Source organism: Notothenia coriiceps, unplaced genomic scaffold, assembly GCF_000735185.1.
Source record: "Notothenia coriiceps isolate Sejong01 unplaced genomic scaffold, NC01 NC01_scaffold00010037, whole genome shotgun sequence".
Taxonomy (NCBI): Eukaryota; Metazoa; Chordata; class Actinopteri; order Perciformes; family Nototheniidae; genus Notothenia; species Notothenia coriiceps.
Window position 1 is genome coordinate 104,647 of NW_011342738.1, and position 22,763 is coordinate 127,409.

At 39.7% G+C, this 22,763-nt stretch overlaps 1 protein-coding gene across 2 annotated transcripts; it reads right to left on the minus strand.

Moving 5' to 3' along the window:
- Positions 1–8,859: 8,859 nt before the first annotated feature.
- On the minus strand, positions 8,860–21,775 carry wnt2ba (wingless-type MMTV integration site family, member 2Ba). Of its 2 annotated transcripts, none has more exons than XM_010771527.1 (5): positions 21,660–21,775; positions 17,914–18,134; positions 16,783–17,060; positions 13,461–13,725; positions 8,860–10,922 (listed from the first exon to the last, which is right to left on the minus strand). In XM_010771527.1, exons 1-5 carry the CDS (start codon positions 21,773–21,775, stop codon positions 10,693–10,695), a joined length of 1,110 nt encoding a protein of 369 aa, XP_010769829.1. In that variant the 3' UTR covers positions 8,860–10,692. The 2 variants fall into 2 exon arrangements, with proteins under 2 accessions (XP_010769829.1, XP_010769830.1); XM_010771528.1 differs by lacking the exon at positions 21,660–21,775 and adding an exon at positions 18,353–18,387.
- Between the last annotated feature and the right edge of the window lie 988 nt (positions 21,776–22,763).

Below are 22,763 nucleotides of genomic sequence, written 5' to 3' on the forward strand. Positions count from 1 at the left end.
TTATATCATATATTGATACATGATATAATATAATAACAATTACATCTAATGAGAGGTATGTGGCTGGTTGAAGTTTTCAACCAGCAGATCTATTCTGGGCTGGGTTTTTGACAGTGCCAATCTGAGGTCATGCTCAGGATTTAGCCTGTTTCTGTATTTGTTTTTCAGGTATGCTAAAGTAGAAAACCCAGATTCACACAAGTATGTGGTGCCAAACTGTATCAATACTTCTACAGCTATCTTAGCCAAGCAGGAGAACTCAGCCTGCTGGAAATGAGCAACCCAAAACTGTGCCAAAGTGGTTGTTTCAAACAGCATCTTACTGCCCCTGTTGACCTGCAGTGTGACCAGTGCCTCTAACTCTGCCTGACTGAGACCCAGGTCTTGTGATGGCACAGCTTGGAAGGGAAACTTCACCCACTGAAGGTTTTGAGCTCTCTGTGAGTCAGGGAAGTACCGCTTGAAGTTCTCCTGTAGTTGAGACAAGTGCTCGACTATGTTTTGCTTCACAGAGTCACTCAAGGGAAGACCGGTGCTTACTTGGTAGGCAGTGAGGACAGGAAACATTGCCAGTTCTCCTGCAACCAGCTGGGAATGCCACAGACCAAGGCGTGCTTCGAATCCTTGTATTCCATCTTCAAGATCCAATATGCTGTTCTCTTTTCCTTGAAGGCTGGTGTTCAGCATGTTGAGCTTGTTAAAAATGTCCACAAGGTAGGCAAATCTTGCCAACCAGCGCTTGTCCTCAAAATGCTTGGCAAGGTTAGCGTCCTCATTTTTCAGGTAAGCCATGACCTGCTCTCTCAGCTCCCACACTCTCTGTAGAACTTTTCCCTTGGAGAGCCACCGTACCTCACAGTGGAAGAGTAGGTGCTCATGCTCTGCCCCCATTTCCTTGCAGAGCTCTCTGAAGAGCCTTGATTGTAGTGGTCGCTTTTTTATTACATTTACCACTCTAACAACCACATCAAGAACCTCACCTAAGTCCTATTGCAATGCTTTGCTAGCCAAAGCCTCCCTGTGGATAATACAGTGTGTTACCTTCACATTTGGTACCACTTTATGTACATGAGCCAAAAAATCAGACCTGCACCCAGTCATGCTCCTTGCACCATCAGTGCAAAACCCTATACAGTTTTCCCATTCTAATTTCAGTTCTTTCAAATGTGTGTCCACCACTCTGAAAATATCCTCTCCCCTTGTTGTTGTGTGCATTTGGTCACAGAATAGGAACTCCTCCTTGATATCTTTACCACTAATGTATCTGGCAAAGACCATTAACTGGGGAATCCCAGCAACATCCACAGACTCGTCTAGCTGCAGTGAAAATAATTTGTGCTGCAGTATTTCCTCTGTGACTTTTTTTTGGATGTCAGCTGACATATCCTTGATTCTGGATGCAACGGTGTTGTTTGAGAGTGGGACAGACTCAATTTTGTTCACTGCATCCTCACCCAAGACAGAGAGACACACATCTTTTAAGACAAGGCTTGATCAGCTGGAATGGGGCTTCTTTGCTTTGGCAATGTGGAGGCTGACTTGATATGATGCCCTCAGTGCCCCTCTGTTCCCTTTGAATGCCTGATAATAACAGAGAAGATATCATCATTAACATTGCTGGGTTATTGGGTAATTTTTAACACCAGCCGGCGTACGCTGTATACCTAATGTGGAGCTGGCAACCGCATTTATAGCGCATTACATTACATGTTACTTGTTAGACGCTTTTATACAAAGCGACTTACATACTCAATACTGTGGGGAATCCCCACAGGGGGATTTTGACAGGGTTGTTGCATAAAAGATCCAAGCACACACAGAAGAAATCTGAGAGCAGACATTTCACGAGCGCACAGAAACAGCCTGAGTGCGAGGAGAAGCTTTTAAGCTGGAACACAGGAAATCTGTAGGCAGCAATATATCTGAGTGCAAGCGTACAGTTTGAGCAGAAGCAGAGCAAATCTAATGGCTCGTTTCCACTGCAGGCCTCGCTCGGTTTGGTTAGGCCTTATTAGGCCCGGGTCACTTTAATGCTGCGCTTCCATTACAGTTTAGGAACTGGGGTAGTTACTATAGTAATGCAGTGTAGGCGGAGCCGTGACGTCATCTTCAATGAGCGCCCCAGAAAAAAAAGATTACCTCGAACCGATTCGATTGCAATATATACTAGACTGGCAGATGTGAGGTGTTGTTCGGATATGTCGTATTTATTCTTGGTCGCTGACATAAGCGGTACTGTGTCTGTCGACACAAACGTGAACCAAAATGAAAACAGATCAAACGACTTGTCTATACTTCTCGACACTCGAGACTCACGAATTCTTCGATTGCNTGCCTGAAAATAACAGAGAAGATATCATCATTAACATTGCTGGGTTATTGGGTGATTTTTAACACCAGCCGGCGTACGCTGTATACCTAATGTGGACCTGGCAACCGCATTTATAGCGCATTACATTACATGTTACTTGTTAGACGCTTTTATCCAAAGCGACTTACATACTCAATACTGTGGGGAATCCCCACAAAGGGATTTTGACAGGGTTGTTGCACAAAAGATCCAAGCGCGCACAGAAGAAATCTGAGAGCAGACATTTCACGAGCGCACAGACACAGCCTGAGTGTGAGGAGAAGGTTTTAAGCTGGAACACAGGAAATCTGAAATCTGTAGGCAGCAATACAGTGCAAGCGTACAGTTTGAGCAGAAGCAGAGCAAATCTAAGTGCAAGCAGGCACTATTTGAGTGTGAGGACAGGGTTTGAGGGAAAGCAATACATATTCTGAACCTGAAATCAATAAAGTATGCTCTCAAATTTAAAGACCACGCTCTTGAATAAAGTACGGAATAACCCCCATATGTATTGTGCATCACACTGCAGCAGTCACGTCCGTGCGGCTGCAGTGAAAAAAGCTTTCTCTCGCTTTCCTTCTCATACTACCTGCCACTTTCCCTCTAATCTTCCTGTGGTTATTTTTCTCCCGGCCGTTTTAAAAACATTTTAGGCTAGTAAAAGTTGAAACATCGCTCTGTGCCGCTGCAGAATGTAGTGGACTCGCGGGAGCGCGCAGCTGGCGGTCCGCTCCGGGGCTCAGTCTGCATTTCATCCAACTTTGCATTAACGAAACAATTTCACAACAGACCCTGACAAACTCACTAACACACAAATCAAATGATTAAAATGAGTGACTTACTTTTCCACCGTCAAAACACTGCTTCTTGAACGACTCTTCTTTGCAGATGAAAAAATCCTTCGATTTGTCCCGATGCAGAGGATGTTTTGTTTGGAGATGCCGGTCCAATTTATTCATTTTCAAGCTTTCGTTACTGAGCACCTCTCCACATAAAACACACTGAGGCCGCTCCACTCCATTTCTAACAGCTTTTGTGAAGCCAACGTTTAAAATCTCCTCTTTGTATCGTCTTTTTGCCATCATGCACGATCGGGATTAATCAACAGACAATAAACAATAAACAGACGGCGCGAAAACTTTCGCGGGGGACGAGTCAGAGCTGATACAAATACAATCTTTTATTTTTAGTTTATTTGTATTTAGAAAATTCAATCATTCAATATACGATGCTATATTGCATAATTTCATTTTCAAAATAAAAAATAAAATACAATAATATAAAAAAATTGTATTTGCAACGCAGCCATCAGCTCTGTCGCTGTGTGTGTGTAGCAATGCATTTAACATGGCGACCCAATCAAAACGGGTCCGCGACCTATTTTGGGTCGCGACCCTGAGTTTGGGAAAGGATGGTCTAGAGAGCAACAATTTCCCAATATATACATATCAACATGTTTCCCATTTTGCTGTACATCATAGATATTAATCATATGATTACAATGTTTTGAACTGTCAGACAAGTTTAATGATAATATTCAACTTGTTTAGTATAACACTGACACAACTCTGAATAGTTTTTGATGTATTACGAATTGTAATGTGGAATTATAACATTTCTCTCTTCTGGCCTGAATGTGAAACATCCGTGTGGACCACACGGTAAGTCTCTCCCTCGGGCCAATTTTAGCTCTGCAATGTTGTCAAATTGAGATGCTCATTTGATATCACTATGATGGCAAGGAATGCTTGCAATGCCACTCCTGTTATTTTTACAGAGTTCAACTGGATCACACATTGTGGGGAACAAAGCAGCACAGATATTTTGTCAGATTTTTAAATGGCGGTGAAGTAATATTAATCTACTCTCTGTATGCAGTTTAGCTAATTGCTTGACATTTCTTTTCAATAGTAAGTCCCCTGATTTTAAGAGGTCAAATATTTCAACTGTAGAGGTGTTTGTTATGATAATTATGTTGCTATCTAAGCCCACCATCTGCCAGTCCCTATACATTTCTGGAGAATTGACTGAACTTTCAAACACCAACATGGTTGGTTTAATTATTTTTGTCCTCTCCCTGCCATACACTGAATCAGGGCTAAAACACAAGGGACCATGAAAGCTGTGAGAGAACGGAAGACCTCTAATAGGAGTTGCAGAGGGAGGATCAACAAGGTTTAATATAGAGCCAGTAAGGTATTTTGGGACCTGCATTTCAAAGGTAAAAATACCTCCATAGACACTATTATAAACTAGGACACCATTGCTCTAAAAAAAAGATTTAAAGTGGACCTATTATGATATATTGGAAAAATATATTGTAGGGCCATACCTATACAAAACATGTCTGTGAAGTTTTTTGCTTAAAATACCAAACAGTTTACCCATTGTAGCCATGCCTCATACTGCTCATACCCCTCTTTTGCAGCCCTGTTNACCCTTCTTTCTTTTTTATGCTCATACTTTTACCTTTACAATATTTTTACTTTAAAGTGAACCTATCATGCTATATTGGAAAAATATATTGTAGGGCCACAAAACATGTCTGTGAAGTTTTTTGCTTAAAATCCCAAACAGTTTACCCATTGTAGCCATGCCTCATACTGCTCATACCCCTCTTTTGCAGCCCTGTTAGAGAAATGCGGATTTTGGGTCCTTAGCTTGAAAAAGAAAAGAGGAGGCGGAGCTAGTGAAGATGAGGAGCACGTTCCGCCACAGACTCATCCCTCCACAACAATGCACCAAGCGCCTCGGACAGTCCTTTGTGCCTGTAGCCATCAGGCTGCACAATAAGGGGTGAATAATGAAAAAGAAATAAAATTAAATCACTGGTCATAAATATACACTGTTTCCACAACCCATGTTAACTTTTCACTTGTCACTTTATAACTTAGATGATGACCAAATATGTATACTGTATATTCTGACAGTTATTTTACTCTTATTTTTTTATTCATCTCCTATTTTCATAGTCTTTTATTATTATTATCATTATTATTTTTTTCCTTGATTTTATTTTATTTATTATTTATTTTTAATTTTATTGATCTGTGTGAATCTTTGCTGTACTGTTTTTTTTTCACGCTTACCCTGTTGCTGCTTTGTACAACTGAATTTCCCCTCGGGGATTAATAAAGGTTCATCTTATTTTAATGCCTGATCAGAATTCCACCCGAGATAAAGTTAAATTCTGAGAATTTAACTTTATCTCGGGTGGAATTCTGATCAGGCATTAAAATAAGATGAACCTTTATTAATCCCCGAGGGGAAATTCAGTTGTACAAAGCAGCAANTTAACTTTATCTCCGGTAGAATTCTGATCAGGCATTAGCTCCGCCTCCTCATTTTTTTTTTTTAAGCTAAGGACCCAAACTCCGCATTTCTCTAACAGGGCTGCAAAAGAGGCGTATGAGCAGTATGAGGGATGGCTACAATGGGTGAACTGTTTGGTATTTTAAGCAAAAAACTTCACAGACATGTTTTGTATAGGTATGGCCCTACAATATATTTTTCAAATATAGCATGATAGGTCCACTTTAAGTTTTCAATGTCAGAAGCAAATGTATCAAACGCTAAAAGCCATATAGAATTAAACGTATCTGAAGATATCTAAAGACAGAATATCTCTGAGTATTTGAGTTAAAATGTGTGTTTCAGCACGAGTTGATCATCTAGTGTAGTGCCATGAAGGTGAACATAGGTCAGATGCAAGGAGAAACCTCCATAGCCCCAAGGTCTAGATTTGATGACAGCATCTCTACCCAGTTTTCCTATAAAGGATTGATTTGATGATAATATAATGTTTTTTAATTAACAGTGGCAATGATATAGAACTAGGAGTGCACTCAAACAACGGAAATGTTGCATTGCAGTGTTGATAAAGGACTTTTTGAGTATCCGCCGTATATTTTTGGGACCACTTTAAAATTGAATAGTTTTTTTTTTTGGTAATCCTGTCGAGAAAACAAATAAAAACCGGCCGAGATGAGTTTACTACATCATTTATGTGAACCTTGTTTCATTTAAAAATCTCTCAACTTTTAAAAGTCTTATCTACAAGCGGACTTTGCAAAAAGGGACTCATCTTAGTATCAGGGCCGTCTCTTATCCAGCGGATAACGTGTACAATAAAACTGTCAGCAACACTATGTCACGGTCCAACAGTCCCACACACTCCCCGTCTCTGCTGCCAAAAAAAGCCATTTAATTGTGACAGTTTCAGTGATGGAAGACTTAGCGAGATGTAAATATCAACAGTGATTATTAATTAGATAAAATAAAGAATGTTTATAATGGTGTCTAACATCGCAACGCTGTACAAGGCCAGGCAAGTGTATTTATATAGCACCTTTAAACACAAGGCAATTCAAAGTGCTTCACAAAAATGAAAGACATTAAGGAAATGGCATTTAAAAAGTCAAAGAAAGTACTTCATTGGTGACATCCGGCTCACGTGACACGTCCCAACCTATCGTCTCCGGCTCACGTGACACGTCCCAACCTATCGTCTCTGGATACAGTTGCAGCTGTGTGTCTGTGTATTCAGCAGGATGTCTGCTGGAGGCTTAGAGTAAAGTTGTGATATATATATATATATATATATATAGATATAAAATCAGGGGTGCACACAACTCAGTGAGGTACTCAGATGAGTACCTGGAGTCAGTGTTTGGTACTCCAACTTCTGGCTCCCCATGAAGCCCTCTGTATCGCGAATGTCAACGGGGGGGGGCTAGTGGAGTGCACGCGTCTCCAACAAGCCNCAACAATGCACCAAGCGCCTCGGACAGTCCTTTGTGCCTGTAGCCATCAGGCTGCACAATAAGGGGTGAATAATGAAAAAGAAATAAAATTAAATCACTGGTCAATAATATACACTGTTTCCACAACCCATGTTAACTTTTCACTTGTCACTTTATAACTTAGATGATGACCAAATATGTATACTGTATATTCTGACAGTTATTTTACTCTTATTTTTTTATTCATCTCCTATTTTCATAGTCTTTTATTATTATTATCATTATTATTTTTTTCCTTGTATTTTATTTTATTTATTATTTATTTTTAATTTTATTGATCTGTGTGAATCTTTGCTGTACTGTTTTTTTTTCACGCTTACCCTGTTGCTGCTTTGTACAACTGAATTTCCCCTCGGGGATTAATAAAGGTTCATCTTATTTTAATGCCTGATCAGAATTCCACCCGAGATAAAGTTAAATTCTGCTGTGATAAAACGCCATCCTGTTCTAAACCACATTATTTATGTATAAAAGACATCACAAAGTGCATTTTGCATGATAGGTCCCCTTTAAGAAAAGACATGGAGTTAAAAATGTTGCATCCGGCTTAAATTGATGGTCATAGGATCAGTAAAATATACAAAAAAACCTCTGAATACTTAAATCCATCAATGCCATTAGGAATAGACCTCTCAAAAAGTAATTATTTTATTATCGGCAGATTTTCTTTTTTTTAATTAATCAATTAATTGTTTGGTCTTTAAATGTCATAAAATATTAAAAAATATCCATCCAAGTTTCTCAGTTTTTCTTAAAATCCAGTTTCTGATGTCTTTTTTCAGTAAGAAAACAAAAGATATATTTAGTTGAATACATACAGGAAATATCTATTTAACGGACTGAAATTGGCATTTAAAAATGACTCCAATGATGAATCTATTATCCAAATGATTGGCCATTGGGAATTGTTTTGACTTATCAGTTCTACAATCCAAATCTATAAACGGATCAGTGAAGGCCCAGGGGTTTCCCTATTTGTTTTTTAGGAATCAAATGTGAAATATACAGATATCGTCAGTGTTGTGCTCTATCACAGTCAGAAGAACTGGGGAATAGAAATATGAACTGTGGAGGTCGGCCCCCACTGTATGTGAACAGCTCTCACCTTTCTAATCTTCAAGAAAAACACAGCCAACAGGCTCTTCATTTACATTCAAAACAGACTCCTTTGTTTGCAATTAACTTTTGACTTGTGAACGTTTGACACAGTGTGTCATTTGGCCTTGTTCAAAGCACTTAGCTTTGGCTCCCCTCCTCATTACGTGGGCTTGAAAACATTTGTTGACTCTCAGCATCCACAGCTTGTTGTCAGATTCATTTAGATCTATAAACCCCTCTGAGGGTTGTGTCTCCAATGGCCTAGCATGATGTCTGGCTGCGTTACCAGATGTTGAAAAGTCAAATTCGGGGCCTGCCGCTACCTCTCCTCTCTTTCTGCAACTTCTTGACCCGCTTTCATTAAATACTTTACTTCTCACAAACTATCCTGAGCCAGTGAATGTGTTCACAAAGGACTGAAGGCACTGTTGCATAAGTTTTGCATTGTGAACTTTTTCTGTAACAACAAAAGTGGTTGACAGTAAAAACATGCTATGCTTACAACTGCAACGAAGCGCAAGTGATGATGAGAAAAGCTGAATCGGTTTGAAACAAGACCTCATACAGATATAAGCATAAACAGAAACGTTGTGTTTTCATAGGGTGCTTTATAATTAGGATCTTCAGCTTTACAGTATGTATCTTGCTGTTCAGTTTTATTAAGGATCTATTACAATTTAGCAGCATTATTAAATGAACTTTAAATGTATTTTGTAAGGCCTTCTTATTTGAGGGCATAATGTTATCAGCAGCATAAACAGCTGCGGTGTCTGTGGAAGATGGTAATCACAGTGATGCTAATACAAAATGAGCTCTATACCACCATAATTAACTGACATCATGAATAAGTTCATCATCTTTAAATCGATGACATGTTTGTCACCATAATCCATTGCTTTAAAAGCTGTCTTGAACTTAGGACAGCATCAATACAGAATGTAAGGAGGTTATTTTTTGTACAGAAACAAAATAAAGAAGCTGCATCTGATCAAGCAGCCAAAGAACATTTCCACAGCTTTCTGGAGATTACTGTCGTCAAACAAGAGGCATGAGGGTTGAATACAAAAATTGAAACAACTGCGACCAAGAGAAAATGCAAGTCGGTAAACTTTTGGGTAAAGAGGACTGAGGGTATGCCTAACTGGGGGTTCAGATTGAAAACAACTGCCTGCATTTTGTTTAAGGTTGACATTATATAAGATCCAGGAGGGGCAGTTTCTTAATAATAAATCCATGAGTTTGAAGACTAACCAGAGACAAAATCAATACACAGCAGTTTGTGTGGAACTGGATTTCACAGCTTTTGGAAGTCATCAGGCCAAATTCGTTTTTTTTTTGTTCTCTGATGATCAGGTAAACAGTTGAATTTCCAGTAAAATCAAATGTGAACATGCACCTACAGTATATGATCTACATAGGCCCTTGTCTTGCAGTAATGTCTTTTGAGACAGAGAATTACTTTTTTGCCGGATTGACCTAATTAAATGGTATTAGGTATTTTACGCATTGATGTTGTCTGTCTGAAAACCGCCAAATCACAATTGATTGAAGCTGTTGGCATAGCACTGAAACAAAACCTGAAAACAAAGACAGAGAACCAGAGGTAGAAATAATAAAGTTCACATTAAGGCAAAACAGCCAGAATGTGTTAGACCAATTGCAGACCGTCAAACATGCAAACATTTAACCCTTTTAGAAAACAGTCCAAATGAAGCTTAATTTTTCCTGTCCTTTTTCTCCCCAAAACGTGCTAAATACAGCTCTGCAGCAACTATACGGCCACTTTAACTGATGGACTGAAGTTGTCTCTTGTTTTTCGTTCTTTCGGTTCAGTGTGATTGTCTGATCTTGTTCCTTTAGTTTACTTCTTCACCAGCGCCCTCTCCACTCATTAGCAGCAACTGTCTTTTGTATGTTAAATGATTTGTAGCAGAACCATTCCAATATAATTTAAATGATACAAAGACAGTGTTTTTACAATATCTTAAAACATTCCCCCATCTTTCGTTCTTTATCTTTTTCTCTTCAGGTGAAATAGTTGTTGTTATGATCATCAGTATAGCAGTATGTCAAGTTCTCACACATTTTACACATTGTAAAACAAGCAGACAGTATTGTTCATATCACTTCTTTAAACTAGGGTGCATTTACAACAGAATAATATGATGTTCAGCCATTTTGTATCAAAGATTCAAAGTTTCTTTTAAAAAAGCTCAACAAATTCTCAGAAACACTATTAAAGCAGCAGACAATCAGGAACTGGGCCTAATTTCCAGTTTAGCTTCAAGGTCTGTGAAGTCTCTGCTCCAGGGAGTGTCAGAAGATCAAAAGCAGGAGGCATTACAGTCAGGAAATCCCAATTATATATCCTATAATAAATTGCAGTCATTAGCGCGCAGGTTATTGAGTCAGTGGCGACTTGTGATTGGCCAAGCCTACTCGTTAGGTTATGTCCAGCCAATCGGGTCGCTTGTGGGGTTTGCAGGTGTGAACGTCCACCAAGTCCTCGCAGTCTTGGCACTCCACAGCGCAGCACCACTTGAACTTACACTCGCACTTGGTGACCCGTTTGACTCGCATGGTGTCGTAGCCCCGTCCACAGCACATGACCTCACAGCCGTCTGTGCCTCTCGAGGACTTGTTGCACACTCTGCCTGCTGTGCCCAACGACCCTGTAAGAAAATGCATATACTTTTTTTAATGCTTGCATAATCAAACCACAAATGTGGTTCACAACAATGTTGGTCAGTATAGATTATGCCTCTTATTAGCCCACCATACATTTTTATTTTATTTTAGATTTTTTCATATCAATTTAAAATTAGTACATTTAAAAAAAAACAAGACATGCTTAAAGGTAGGTTAGGTAAGAATGGAGAAACCAGCTCGAGTGTGCTAGGATTTGAAAGTACACAACCGGAAAAAATCTGCTCCTTCCTTCAGACTTCCTTACAGAGCCCCATGACCAATGAGGGCACGAGATAAGTTTGTGCAAGAGATGGAAGGCTGACAGGCAGGTAGGCCATCCAGTTATTTTAGCTGGGCCGGACAAATTTTTATTACGTATTTATTGTCAAAGCATAATGTATTCATTGCTATCGGGATGTTAAGAGCATTCCATGGAATATAACAAAAAGTGTTTCTGAAGTGAATTACCTACCCTACCTTTAATAACCGTGTGCTGCTAGGTTCAGTACTACAGTTTGATTATGTGAGCTTTTTGCTGAAAACTGATTCATTGCACTGCCATAATAAAGTTGGAAATAAGGTTTATGATATTTGTGGTTATCCTTTATACAATTTTATATCATTAGTATTGTAGTTAATATTCATGAGAGAACACTTTGATCAAACAGTGAAAAAATTTTCTTCTTGTATTTACTATTTACGTTTATCTGTGTTTTGTGTTGCACTGTTGGAGAAGCCTGTGACACAAGATTTGCATCGACATAACTACACTGTAGCTATGTTCGTTTGACATAAGGAACCTTGAAGATTTTAAATAACACTTTCAAGTGTTGCAGGTTTTGAGGTTAACATATCAGCCTGAATTCAGTCAGTTTAAAATCACATGCATTTCTATTTTATACAAATATATGCTCACCTTTCATTTTATGGACCAAACTATTAATTGATGTGTGTAAAATATTATGCAGATTCATCGATAAGGAAAATAATCTTTAGTCACAATTTGAGCCAATGATACAAATGTGTGCAGCTTTAAAGGCATTAGAAACCTCTTTTTGAAGTGTAAACGATACAGTATGTATCTTTTATATTGCACATAGAGTAACTCTAGTCACTCTTCTTCTCTTTCATGGGTTATTATCAGATCAACTTTGAGTTGCTAATGTTGGCAGGTGACCACCTCTCAACACTCTATTTTTCCAAAACAAAACATTATGATTCCCACACTGTTCTGCAGAGTATTGGCTTACAGGCAGACACGCTGACAGAATAGTCTCACAAACACAAAGGTGTCCATGCACTCAGGTGTAAAATGTAAGCCTAGGATCAGATGCCAAATCTAATAACAGAGTCTCCCTGAAGTAAAGGAAAAAAGATAAGAGGAGATATTCCCCTCAGGCTCTGGGGAGTGGAGCCTAATACTGACGAAAAGAAGGATTTGAAAAATAACCCTGCATGTACCCTAAGGCTATGAATTCCTACAATGGAGATAAGTAAGAAGGAGGGTCATAAGCTTCTTTTAAGATCACCTTTTAACAAGGAAAGAGGGCACTTCCTTTGAGTGAACACACCTACATTACTCCTTGGTTGTCAAGCTACAAACTAACTAACAGCAGGGAGGAGCGGGAGAATCTGGAAGTACCATATGCACAACGCTATCTTACCTAACCTATTAACAGTAAGCTAGTGAACTCCTTCACGCTCTGTTGAAGGGGAGTGGAGGAGAGACACAGAGCTTAACAAGGTAAAGCAAACTCTGAGAATTAAAAGAGATGTTAAAGGTCAAATCATTGAACGTTAAGCTGAGAAGGAATGCAAACCTTCAGTAGGTCTTAAAGCAGATTTTCAGGAAGAACCACCAGTTTGACTTGTCTCATTACAAAGCATTTAATTGTACAATGTTTTGCTGATGTAATACCTCAATAAAAAATAGGTGTATGTATTAATTAAGAAATAATCAACACACTAGGAATGTCACTATCACCAAGTTCTTTTGGCCCCAATCCCAAGTCCAAGTACTTTTTAATATTGTTTTTTTTTGGTAAAACAAGTTCAATTGCCTTTGTTTTAGCTGATACCGATTCATTTAAATATGCCAGGATCCCCCTTAGGTATGATCCTTAGGTGGAATTTGGTGATATTGGCTTATTGCACATTCATAATGGCATGTATATATTTGCGGAAAAAGGGAAAAATCAATAATTTTAGAAATGGTGAAATAACAGTTTTTCCTCCAGAGAGCACTGACAAGTTTTTTTTTTTTTTACTTAAGCATGGCTACAAATGAAGGAATGCAGGGGAAGATATGTCTGACTCTTTAAAAGTAATGTTGATTTAAAAAGTGAAACTGAGCTATAAATGTGTCTATATATACATTTACAGACTACATTGTATCATATTATTTTTGACCCTCTAGTCTATGTGCAAGTATCAAACATATTACACTTTGCAAAGAGCTCCTCATTAGTCCCCCTTTTTCACCTAAACAACCATAGTCTCAACCTACTTCTTCATTCACTCACCTGCAGGGCGGTCCGTGAGACAGTAATCTGGTGAGTTCTCGACGTAAACCAACTCATTCTTGGTGCTTCCCTTGAAGTCCTTGTCAGCCACCATGAAGCCCGTCCCGTCCTGGTTCATGGTCACCTCGATGGCTGTGTTGTACTTCTTACGCAGGTAGTCCCCAGTTCGCCTGAAGTCAGCCATGGCCAGCCAGCAGGTCCTCAGAGAACAGGAGCCACTGACCCCGTGACACTTGCACTCCAGCTTCATAAAGCGCTTCACTGCCTGGAGCAGAGGTCAGAGGTGACAGGGTGTTAATCCTAAAATGCTGCCGGTGGCCTGATGAAGGTGTGATCAGTCCTGCGTCACTGTGACTGGAGTTTACTTTAACTTAAGTTCCTTCAGAGATCTGATGAAATACCGGTCTTGCCTGGGTTTAACTAAAACTTCTGATAAAGCTATTCACACTTTATTCTGTTGGGATATTTGATCTCACTTTGTTGCCCGTGCCATTGCCTGTACAAAACCCCAGATCATTATTATACTCTTGTTATATTAAATGTCAGATCTTTAACTTTAAGATTACACTCAAAATCTTTGTAGGACTACGTCAATTAAAAGTTCCCTAATGGTGTTTAGTTGTTTATAGTGCGATATTCATGATTGTAATATTTGTTGTAAAAGGGAATTTACTAGAAATGTGTTTTAAGATTGGATCTTCTATATGCTCATTCAACGGAAATCTAAGCAGCAACTTTTTTAATTAACGTAACTGCCCATATTCAAGCAAAATTAAATTAAATGATATCCTTCCGCATCTGCAATACAGACAAAGCTTTCTTTCTTTTAAGGCTTATTGGACAAAAAAAAATAAAGAGACAATATGTACATCATGGTTCTAGAGAGAAAGATAAATCAATGAAGTGATAAATAAATGGCAGTAATAGTTATAGACACATGCATTTCCAAACATTTGGTCTACCTATGCTGTGAAAGATATTATCTCTTTGATTTACACACGGCATCTATTGCACGTCTGTCCGTCCTGGGAGAGGGATCCCTCCTCTGTTGCTCTCCCTGAGGTTTCTCCCATTTTTCCCTTTAAACTGTGGGTTTTCCTCTCGAAGTTTTTCCTTGTACGATGTGAGGGTCTAAGGACAGAGGGTGTCGTATTGTCATACTGATATTCTGTACAAACTGTGAAGTCCACTGAGACAAATGTAACATTTGTGATATTGGGCTATATAAATAAATATTGATTGATTGATGATTTGACTTTATGTAAAATCACCTGTTGGGAAATTCTATCTTTTCCCTATCCAGTTAAATAAATGTCTGACAAAACTCAAGAAAATATATAGCTTTCATATGTAACTCTTCTGGAAACTCTTGAATAAGCTAAGAAAATACTAGAATATTGAAGATATCAAAAATGGATTTTCATGCTGAAGTTTGATTTGCAAGACTGATTACAATGGTTTAACTAACTTAAGTATTAAAGGGATGTCTAATGGGATACTTGATACTGTAGATACCATTTAAACCACTTACATTACCCAAGCCTATTTGAGCGTTTTCTTGAAAATAATTGATGGTGTCCATCCAATATAAGGAGGTGAGATATGGTGAAATGTACTCTTGTCTCTCATAAGGCACGTTCACACACCGCAGTACTTTTCCCACTTTAGTTCCGATATAGTTCCGAAATGTCGCTGTCACCATAGATATATATAAACACTAGATGACTCAAGGGGGAGTTGCCAGTGTAGCTCACCGGCGGCCATCTTGCCACAGTCAACAACTACTGCTACAGCTTTTGTAAGGTGAGTGATCTGCACAAAAATAATATATATATAATATAACAAATCTTGACTGATTTACAAACGGTTTGGTTTATTATAAACGTTATTAGCATGGCTATGATGCAGGAGACAACAAGACATGTTGAAAAAAAAAAGGTTCATAATTATAAGTATGCAGTATCATAACTACATCTTTGATGTTTATAACAAACCAAACCGTTTGAAAATTGGTTGAAAATTGAGCAAGCTACGGTTATTTCAATAGTGCGCCATAGACATAATGTTATGAATGAGCGAACTGCCTGTGGCAAGATGGCCGCCATGTGCCAACGTCGGTCTCCATTGACCAGCAGCGTGGGTGAGTCATCTAGTGTTTATATATATCTATGGCTGTCACTACCCGATCTGTACTGTGCATGTGCGAGATGGTCCGCCATATTGGAAAACTACGGATGGCAACCCAAGTAGGACACTTGACACAGTGGCTTTTTGCAAAGCTCAAAAATAAAAATCAAGAGAGATGAGTTATTGTTACTACAACGTGACTTCACTATTATTTAACAACTCTTTTTATTGGGTTATTTTATTTGGGGTTAAGTACATTGTCAGAATAAGTGAGAAATGGATTTAACTTCTGTTAGACAGCTATATGCCATGCATTTTTGCATACATTCACAGTAAATATGTATTCAGTATGATAGCTGTCTAACATAAGTTACATTCATTTCTCACTTATTCTGACAATGCACTTAACCCCAAATAAAAGTGTCCTACTTGGGTTGCCCTCCGGAGTTGTCCAACATGGCTGACTATCTCGCACATGCGCAGTGCAGATCGGGCAGGGGGACAGATCGGGTAGTGACTGTCGTGTTCACACCAAAAAGAGCCGGAGCTAAAATGCGTTCATGAGAACTCTTTTACCCCCTTTTCCGTTCCTGCTAGAGAGCAGGTACTTTCGTGGGAGAAAAAGGTTCCTATGTCTGATTGGCTGGGCGGAATGCAAACCACGCCCCGTAAAACTCCCAAAAGGTTTTGTGAAGCCGCCATTTTATTATCCTCGCATTATTAGCATTAGCCGAGCGCAGAAAGGCAGAGAGACTAACTTATGGCAACACAAAAGAAAACATGGGAGCGGTGGAGATGAGGAAGTGTCGGAAGGCTTCAGTAGAAGCTGCTGGGAGTCCCAGCAGCTTCTACTGAAGCCAGTCCCCAACTCCGGGGACTTCGGGTGGCAGTATACACCGTGAAGTTGTTTGCGGCCTGCCAGTAAACCCAAAGCAGAAGAAGAAGAAGTGACGTCAGCGGCTTCATTTGCCTAATCCTCCCCCAGGGACTTATTCCGGTGTGCACGCAATCTGTACTTAGTTCATGAGAACTAAAGAGTTCTCATGAACTAAGTTCTGATGAACCTTTGTGGGAAAAGTACTGCAGTGTGAAAGTGTCTATTGTCACTTATAGTCAAACACATGTTTAAACTCTAGAAATACGTCTCTCAACTGCAAAACAGTGGTTAAGCTCAAGTATTAAAGCTGCTGCTCACCATACGACCACAGCGGTTGTTGTGCAGGTTCATCAGCGCACGAGCGTCTTTCACCATCCTCTCTCGAGCGTCTACGAAAGCCTTGGCAAATTTGATGCCGTAGTTGATGTTGTCGCTGCATCCACCCCAGTCGAAGTTGCCCCTGTCGTCGCTGGCTTGCCCCCTCTTCTGGCCGTCGCAGTTGCAGATCTTTAGCTCCCCCTGGCTGCAGGCCCTGGTAATGGCGTAGACCACTCCTGCCGAAGAGATTGCGTACACGAACGCTGCCTCACGGCTGCCTGGGTGAGCAAAAAAGAGAGATGGTGAAGTTAAAAGCTTTAGAAAATAGTTTAATATGTTTAATGGAAGATCGTTTGCAGATTTTTGTAATGCTATACTCTCTATTTGATGTGTGTTCAAAACTTCTCGGAAACGCCATGACTGGTTTCGTCTCTTTCTCTTTGGTAAGATTCAAGCAATTATTTTTGTGCCCAGGTTCAAGGTGTTACTGATGAGTAAAGTAGCCTTGGTCTAATATATTCCAGACAGCAGGAGCTCAGAAACCAGTCCATTTATGGTGAATGGACCAGTAGCATGTCAACTATAACATCACAGTCCAGTCGACTCTACTTTCACCTTTTATTTTGCACAGATGGCATCTTTCTCAGTCACTGGGCTGTGTTTTCATTTCAGACAAGAGGTGATTTTTGGGGGTTATTTGGTCTGGCTTTCCCACCCACCTCCTGCTCTCATTCCTACTCACGCAATGAAGCAGAACACAGGCGATATGTCAGGGAGTAAAGCTTTGTCTGGCTGCCAGAAACATCTACCCAAATATTTACATCTCCTATTACTGTTTATACATCCCCAGTGTGGATCTCTCGATCTGCTACTTGTTTTTCGGGAAAACGTTCACTTTCCCAATCTTCTCTCATTCCAGGGAAGGCAAAACACGCACAGCAATTTCTCATTCTGTTTGTATTCTAGGGAAAAGTTGAATTAATAAGATCCCTATTAATTCTCTGCTTATCTTGTAACAGCGGACATTTACGAGGATGATTAACTGGAGTGTCACTGACATAAACAAACACTGCCACGCACGGACAAAGAACCACACAGATAGAAATCCCATTCAAATGTTTGCAGACTCACTACGCAGCATCACCCTGCCAAAGACCGTGTGGTCTCGGTCTAGCGTGCTGCAGTTCCAGCGGTGGTTCCTGAACTGGTGCTGGCACTCTTTGATCCACTCTTTGGCTCCCTCTCCGATGGACTGCATCAGGTCTGGGTGCCGCTGGCAGAGCTGCCGCTGCTTGTTCACCAGGCCGGGAATGTTGTCGCAGATCACTCGAGCACCTAGCGCCCCAATGTACCTGCAGACACATAATAGTTCACAATGAGTTCAAGGGGTAGGGTTAGAGTCACACACAATGTTTGTTTTTCATATTAGCCTGTACTAAATGGTATAGTCTTATCTTCTGTCTCAAATTTGAGAAAAATATATTAAGACATAAAAATAATGTTTTCATTGTTTTCTCAGATGACGTATACCCCTCCTGCCGATAGAGTGGTGCAGGGATTACGTATTTACCCAGAAATAAACTGCGCATGGGTTCCATGGATGTATAATGAGAACTGGATACAGCGTGGGAGGCAGGGCCTCGTTCATTCCTATGAGAGTTGCTCATTGGTGTATGAAGACAAAATGGCCCAACTTTTGAGTGAGCGAAACGTCACGAAAGTATTCATATAATCATATAATCTGTTCTTATTGTGCATCCATGGGTAAAGGTAAAACTCATGTAGTACTGAACACGTCACATGAACGTGCCGGGCGGCGCGGTCCCGTGGGTTGGATCCGCGTTCATAATGCAGAGGAAAATAACTCTCAGAATAACGTTAGTAGCACATTTTACAACTTGAGGACCGAATGTTTTTAATTTAATGTTTTTAATTGTTTCGGGCCCAGCGACTGATACGGAAGTGTAGTACTGCCGTTTGGCCACAACGAATATTTTCCTCAGAGTCCGGCGCACTTCCTGGGGGCTTGATGGGTTCCCTCGACAAAAAAGCAATGGGATTTCTCCATAGGATTTTGGAAAATAGCTCGAAACAAGGTCTATGGAAAACAAACCTGTTTGATAAATGCACGTTTTGTTCAGCCGGATAATCTCCACATGTCTACCCTACTTTTATAATTTTCTAATCATAAATCTAATCGCCAACAGCAAAATGCAAACATTATGCTATAAACGAACTACAGCAGGGTAGCACGACTTCAACGTCACGCCAACTTAAGATCGATATTCAAAAATACAGATTCAAAATGGTACAAGTTGAAGTGTTTGTTTTAAAAGTTTGCAAGAGCGCAGGTACCTGCTTTAGAGCAGAACAGGGAAAACTTAGCGGGAGTGTTTACTGTTCGGCATAATGACGTACAACGTCCTCGACAACTTCTGTAGTCCTATTCAGCCACTTGTTAACAACCATCGTTTTTCAGACACATAAACTCTTAAAAAATCACCGGTGGGGTCACTGCTGATGTATTTAATATCGTAGAACAAAACGTGATCTGTCTCTTAAATTTGTGTCAACCACAGACCTTATTTCCAGCTATTTTCCGAAATCCTATGGAGGAATTCCATTGACTGAGACGAGGGAACCGATAGTGGTAAAATGCTAACTCACTTCCGGGTTTTAGGACTCGTCACTGCACCACTCTATAGATTGTCTTAATAAGCTACATGTAGGCTACTGTATGTGTTGAAGTGGTACATTAACGTTAAGTAAATCCAATATCCAAATAGATTTCCACATTTTAAATAGCTAAATGTCATTTATTTATATTATTTAATGTAAGTGTTACAGTCAGCGATTATGTTATTTTAGACAATTTGAATCTGCTAGATATTCCTGATATCTACAACTTCTTGGTTGGGACTAGTTGCACTAAGTGGCACTTGCTGACTTTTCTAACTTTGGTTTCTGTAGTTACCAAGGAAAATACAATGTGTTGGGGAGATCGGCAGTCACGGTAGGCGGATTTTGTTATTTTTGAACAGAGATTGTAAATTGTTCCCAATCTTTATGCTAAACTAGCTTAGCCTTCAGCTGTTTATAGGTTTATATTTAGTGTACAGAAAAGAGAGCCATATCAATCTTCAAATCAAACTCTTAGCAAGAAAGTGAATAACGGTATCTCTCAAAATGTCCAACTCTTTCAAACGAGATTAGCATTAGCATTGAACTCCTACTAGCATGCCTATTTTTTTCACATCCATACCCCTCTCTCTACTTGAGACTCAGATATTCCAGACAGAAGAGATTATTAAATTCCTCCCGTTCAATGAAAACCTCTCTCCCTGTGACAGGCTTTAGCTTCCTGCTCTATTCAGACATAATCCCTTACTTTTGTAGCAACTCCTAAAAGGTTGGATCACATGCTGGTGATACTGTGACACTGGGGGGGGGGCTCTTATCAACAGGACATGAGGACAGTCATCTACAGTGCAAGTGACCGCTCAGGCCTTTCCCTCCCAACCACACAGATGAACCATATGCAGACGCCCCCACCCACCCCCCACCTCCCTCTCTAAGCCTGCACGCTCCACTCTCCATCCGGATATCATTATAGTCCTTAATCGCAGCCACATTTGTGTCGCCTGGCCACCGAGACAGAAACGGACGTAGCAGGCAGTTTCCACTCCTGTTATGGCTGTCCCAGGCCCGTTTCACTACGACTATCTGCCTGAGCAGTAAAGCAGAGCAGAAGCCCTACTTGTGTTTATTGTGTGTTGTACACATCGGCTCTGCCAAAAGACCCCTGACTGTCTCCAAGAGGACACACACATAGAAGGGGAGAGGGAAGGGGGTCCTGTACAGCAAGACACATGGTTCTCATCTAAATGATCTCAATGGTTAAAAATAGGACCCAACAATGAGAAACTGGATTAATCAGAGACAAAGCTTATTTTCTTTCAAAGCGTTTCCTCGTCTTTCTCTCTCTCTGGAATGTCTAAGTTATTTAATCATAGTTTTTTTCAAAATATATTTGCATAGGACAGAATTACACAATGGAAAATAGGATAACATATGCTTTCGGCTCTCTTGGGAAATTACCATTCATAACTCTATTTACAAAGGGTGCATGTTTAATCTAAATCCGTCTGTAAATCAGAAGCTAATTGGTATGTGGTGCAGGGCCATAATTCAAACATAAAGGAAGAACATGTACAAATGTGTACTGCTTCACTGTGGTTGGTTTGATATAAAGTACACATTAAATATCATTTGAAAAGTATGTCCTATTTCAGGTGGGGGGGGCTGGGCTACTTTTTTTTTTCCTCCTCTGAGACTTTAAAACCTCAAGAGCAATCATCAAGGGGCATTTATTCATGCACCAGCGCCTGCACCTGCCACTTGCTCTGGGCAAGATTGATGGATAGGGGAGATTCCCCCCAATACCATTAATCTTCGTAAACACACACACACTTTGCTGCACTGAAGATTTCACTTTGCAATGATATTTAAAAGAAATCATTAAATAACATCAGCAACCAAAAAAATCCCCTTGCAGATGAAAGCGTTACATTTCATCCTTTTATTGGACTACACAAGTGTTTTTTTGGAGGTTTGTTTGCAAGAAAAAAACAACTGAATCCTTTTTAACGAAAGAAATAAAAAAACTGTTTTAAAATAATCTAAAAAAGTTAGGTACACACCCCCTTTTTGTCTTTCAGTGTTTTTTTTCATTTAACTGACAAAAAAAAAGAATGGATAAACTTTCTCAGGTTATTAGTTTTACATACTTTTATCAGATAAGTGTATGTAATCTACCACATGGTTGTTATTAAACTCATCTCAGTATCAGCAATATAAAAGTCAGAAATCTCACTCACCACCACGATGAATCCACCCTCGGTGTGAATATGAGCAGCAGGAAAATAAATATGAAGTGTATTTTAGAAATAGGTTTGGAGTGATGATGGACTTTTGTCCCATGTCTGATCCTCATAGTCCTGCTGCTGTCTGATAAACTCCGAGATTTCGTCAAACAAAACATGTTTCTTCCTTTCATTTGTTGGCAAAAGCTGCACAACCAGGTTTGAAAGTCCTTGAAGATTGTTTGCCGTCCATCATCGGGAAAATAAAAAACCGTCACAAGGAGGGACAGTGTTTTATACTCCACCAATTACTATTTAATAATGCCAAATATATTTTCTGTCAGTACATCCATCATCTTCATTGGCGTCGGAAATTCTTATTAATAAACGAGCAGAATAATCCTTCGTTTCAGATGTCTCTAAAAGTCATACATTCATCTTTTTGCCTCAGTCGTTGGGTACCGAATTTAATGCCCCAAATCTTCAGATTACAAGTACAGAATCCGATGCTGTAACACAGAAGCAAAATCCGTAAAAGTCGCTTAAAATGAGATACAAGTCGATTGAAAGACCAATTTCTGAGGATGCCACAGACATTGTGCGCACCTTCCCTCCTGTAGTCTGGAATGAAGATGCGCACCGAAACGCGCAGCGCTCCGCTCCAGTGCGTAAGCTGTCTGCGACGCGCTACCCCCCCCCCCCCCCCCCTTTGTCTGAAAATTACAAGTAGCGGTATGTAGACCAACAGACAGCAGTATGGGAGATGTTTATATTTAGTTTGATGGAAAAATATCCCTGACTGTAATGTCGAGGGTTAAAAACCAAGGCATCCAACTTGTTGCCACTTTATAACAACCATTAAAGCACGATGGACCATGATATACAGTATGCCAGCACACACCTATTATTTCATTAAATTATGCAATATTTCCATAGGGACTTGTTTTCCATGGATAATACCTTGGCATTTTGTACAGTTCACTGGCTGTTTTCTACAAAGTCAAACTTTTTTGTTTTTCACTATCATAAAGAAAAGTGTTGTAACACCAAACATAATGCTGTGCAACTCAACCAAAAAGCATCCTATGACATGCCATGTTAAGTAAAATATTTATTTTC

Excerpts from the sequence above, each read along its gene's own strand:
- wnt2ba (XM_010771527.1), bottom strand. The coding sequence starts at position 21,775 with ATGAGGATCAGACATGGGACAAAAGTCCATCATCACTCCAAACCTATT. Across the intron at positions 13,726-16,782 it reads ACAACCGCTGTGGTCGTATG|GCAGTGAAGCGCTTTATGAA; the intron begins GTGAGCAGCAGC and ends CCTCTGCTCCAG. Across the intron at positions 10,923-13,460 it reads TCTCACGGACCGCCCTGCAG|GGTCGTTGGGCACAGCAGGC; the intron begins GTGAGTGAATGA and ends ATTTTCTTACAG.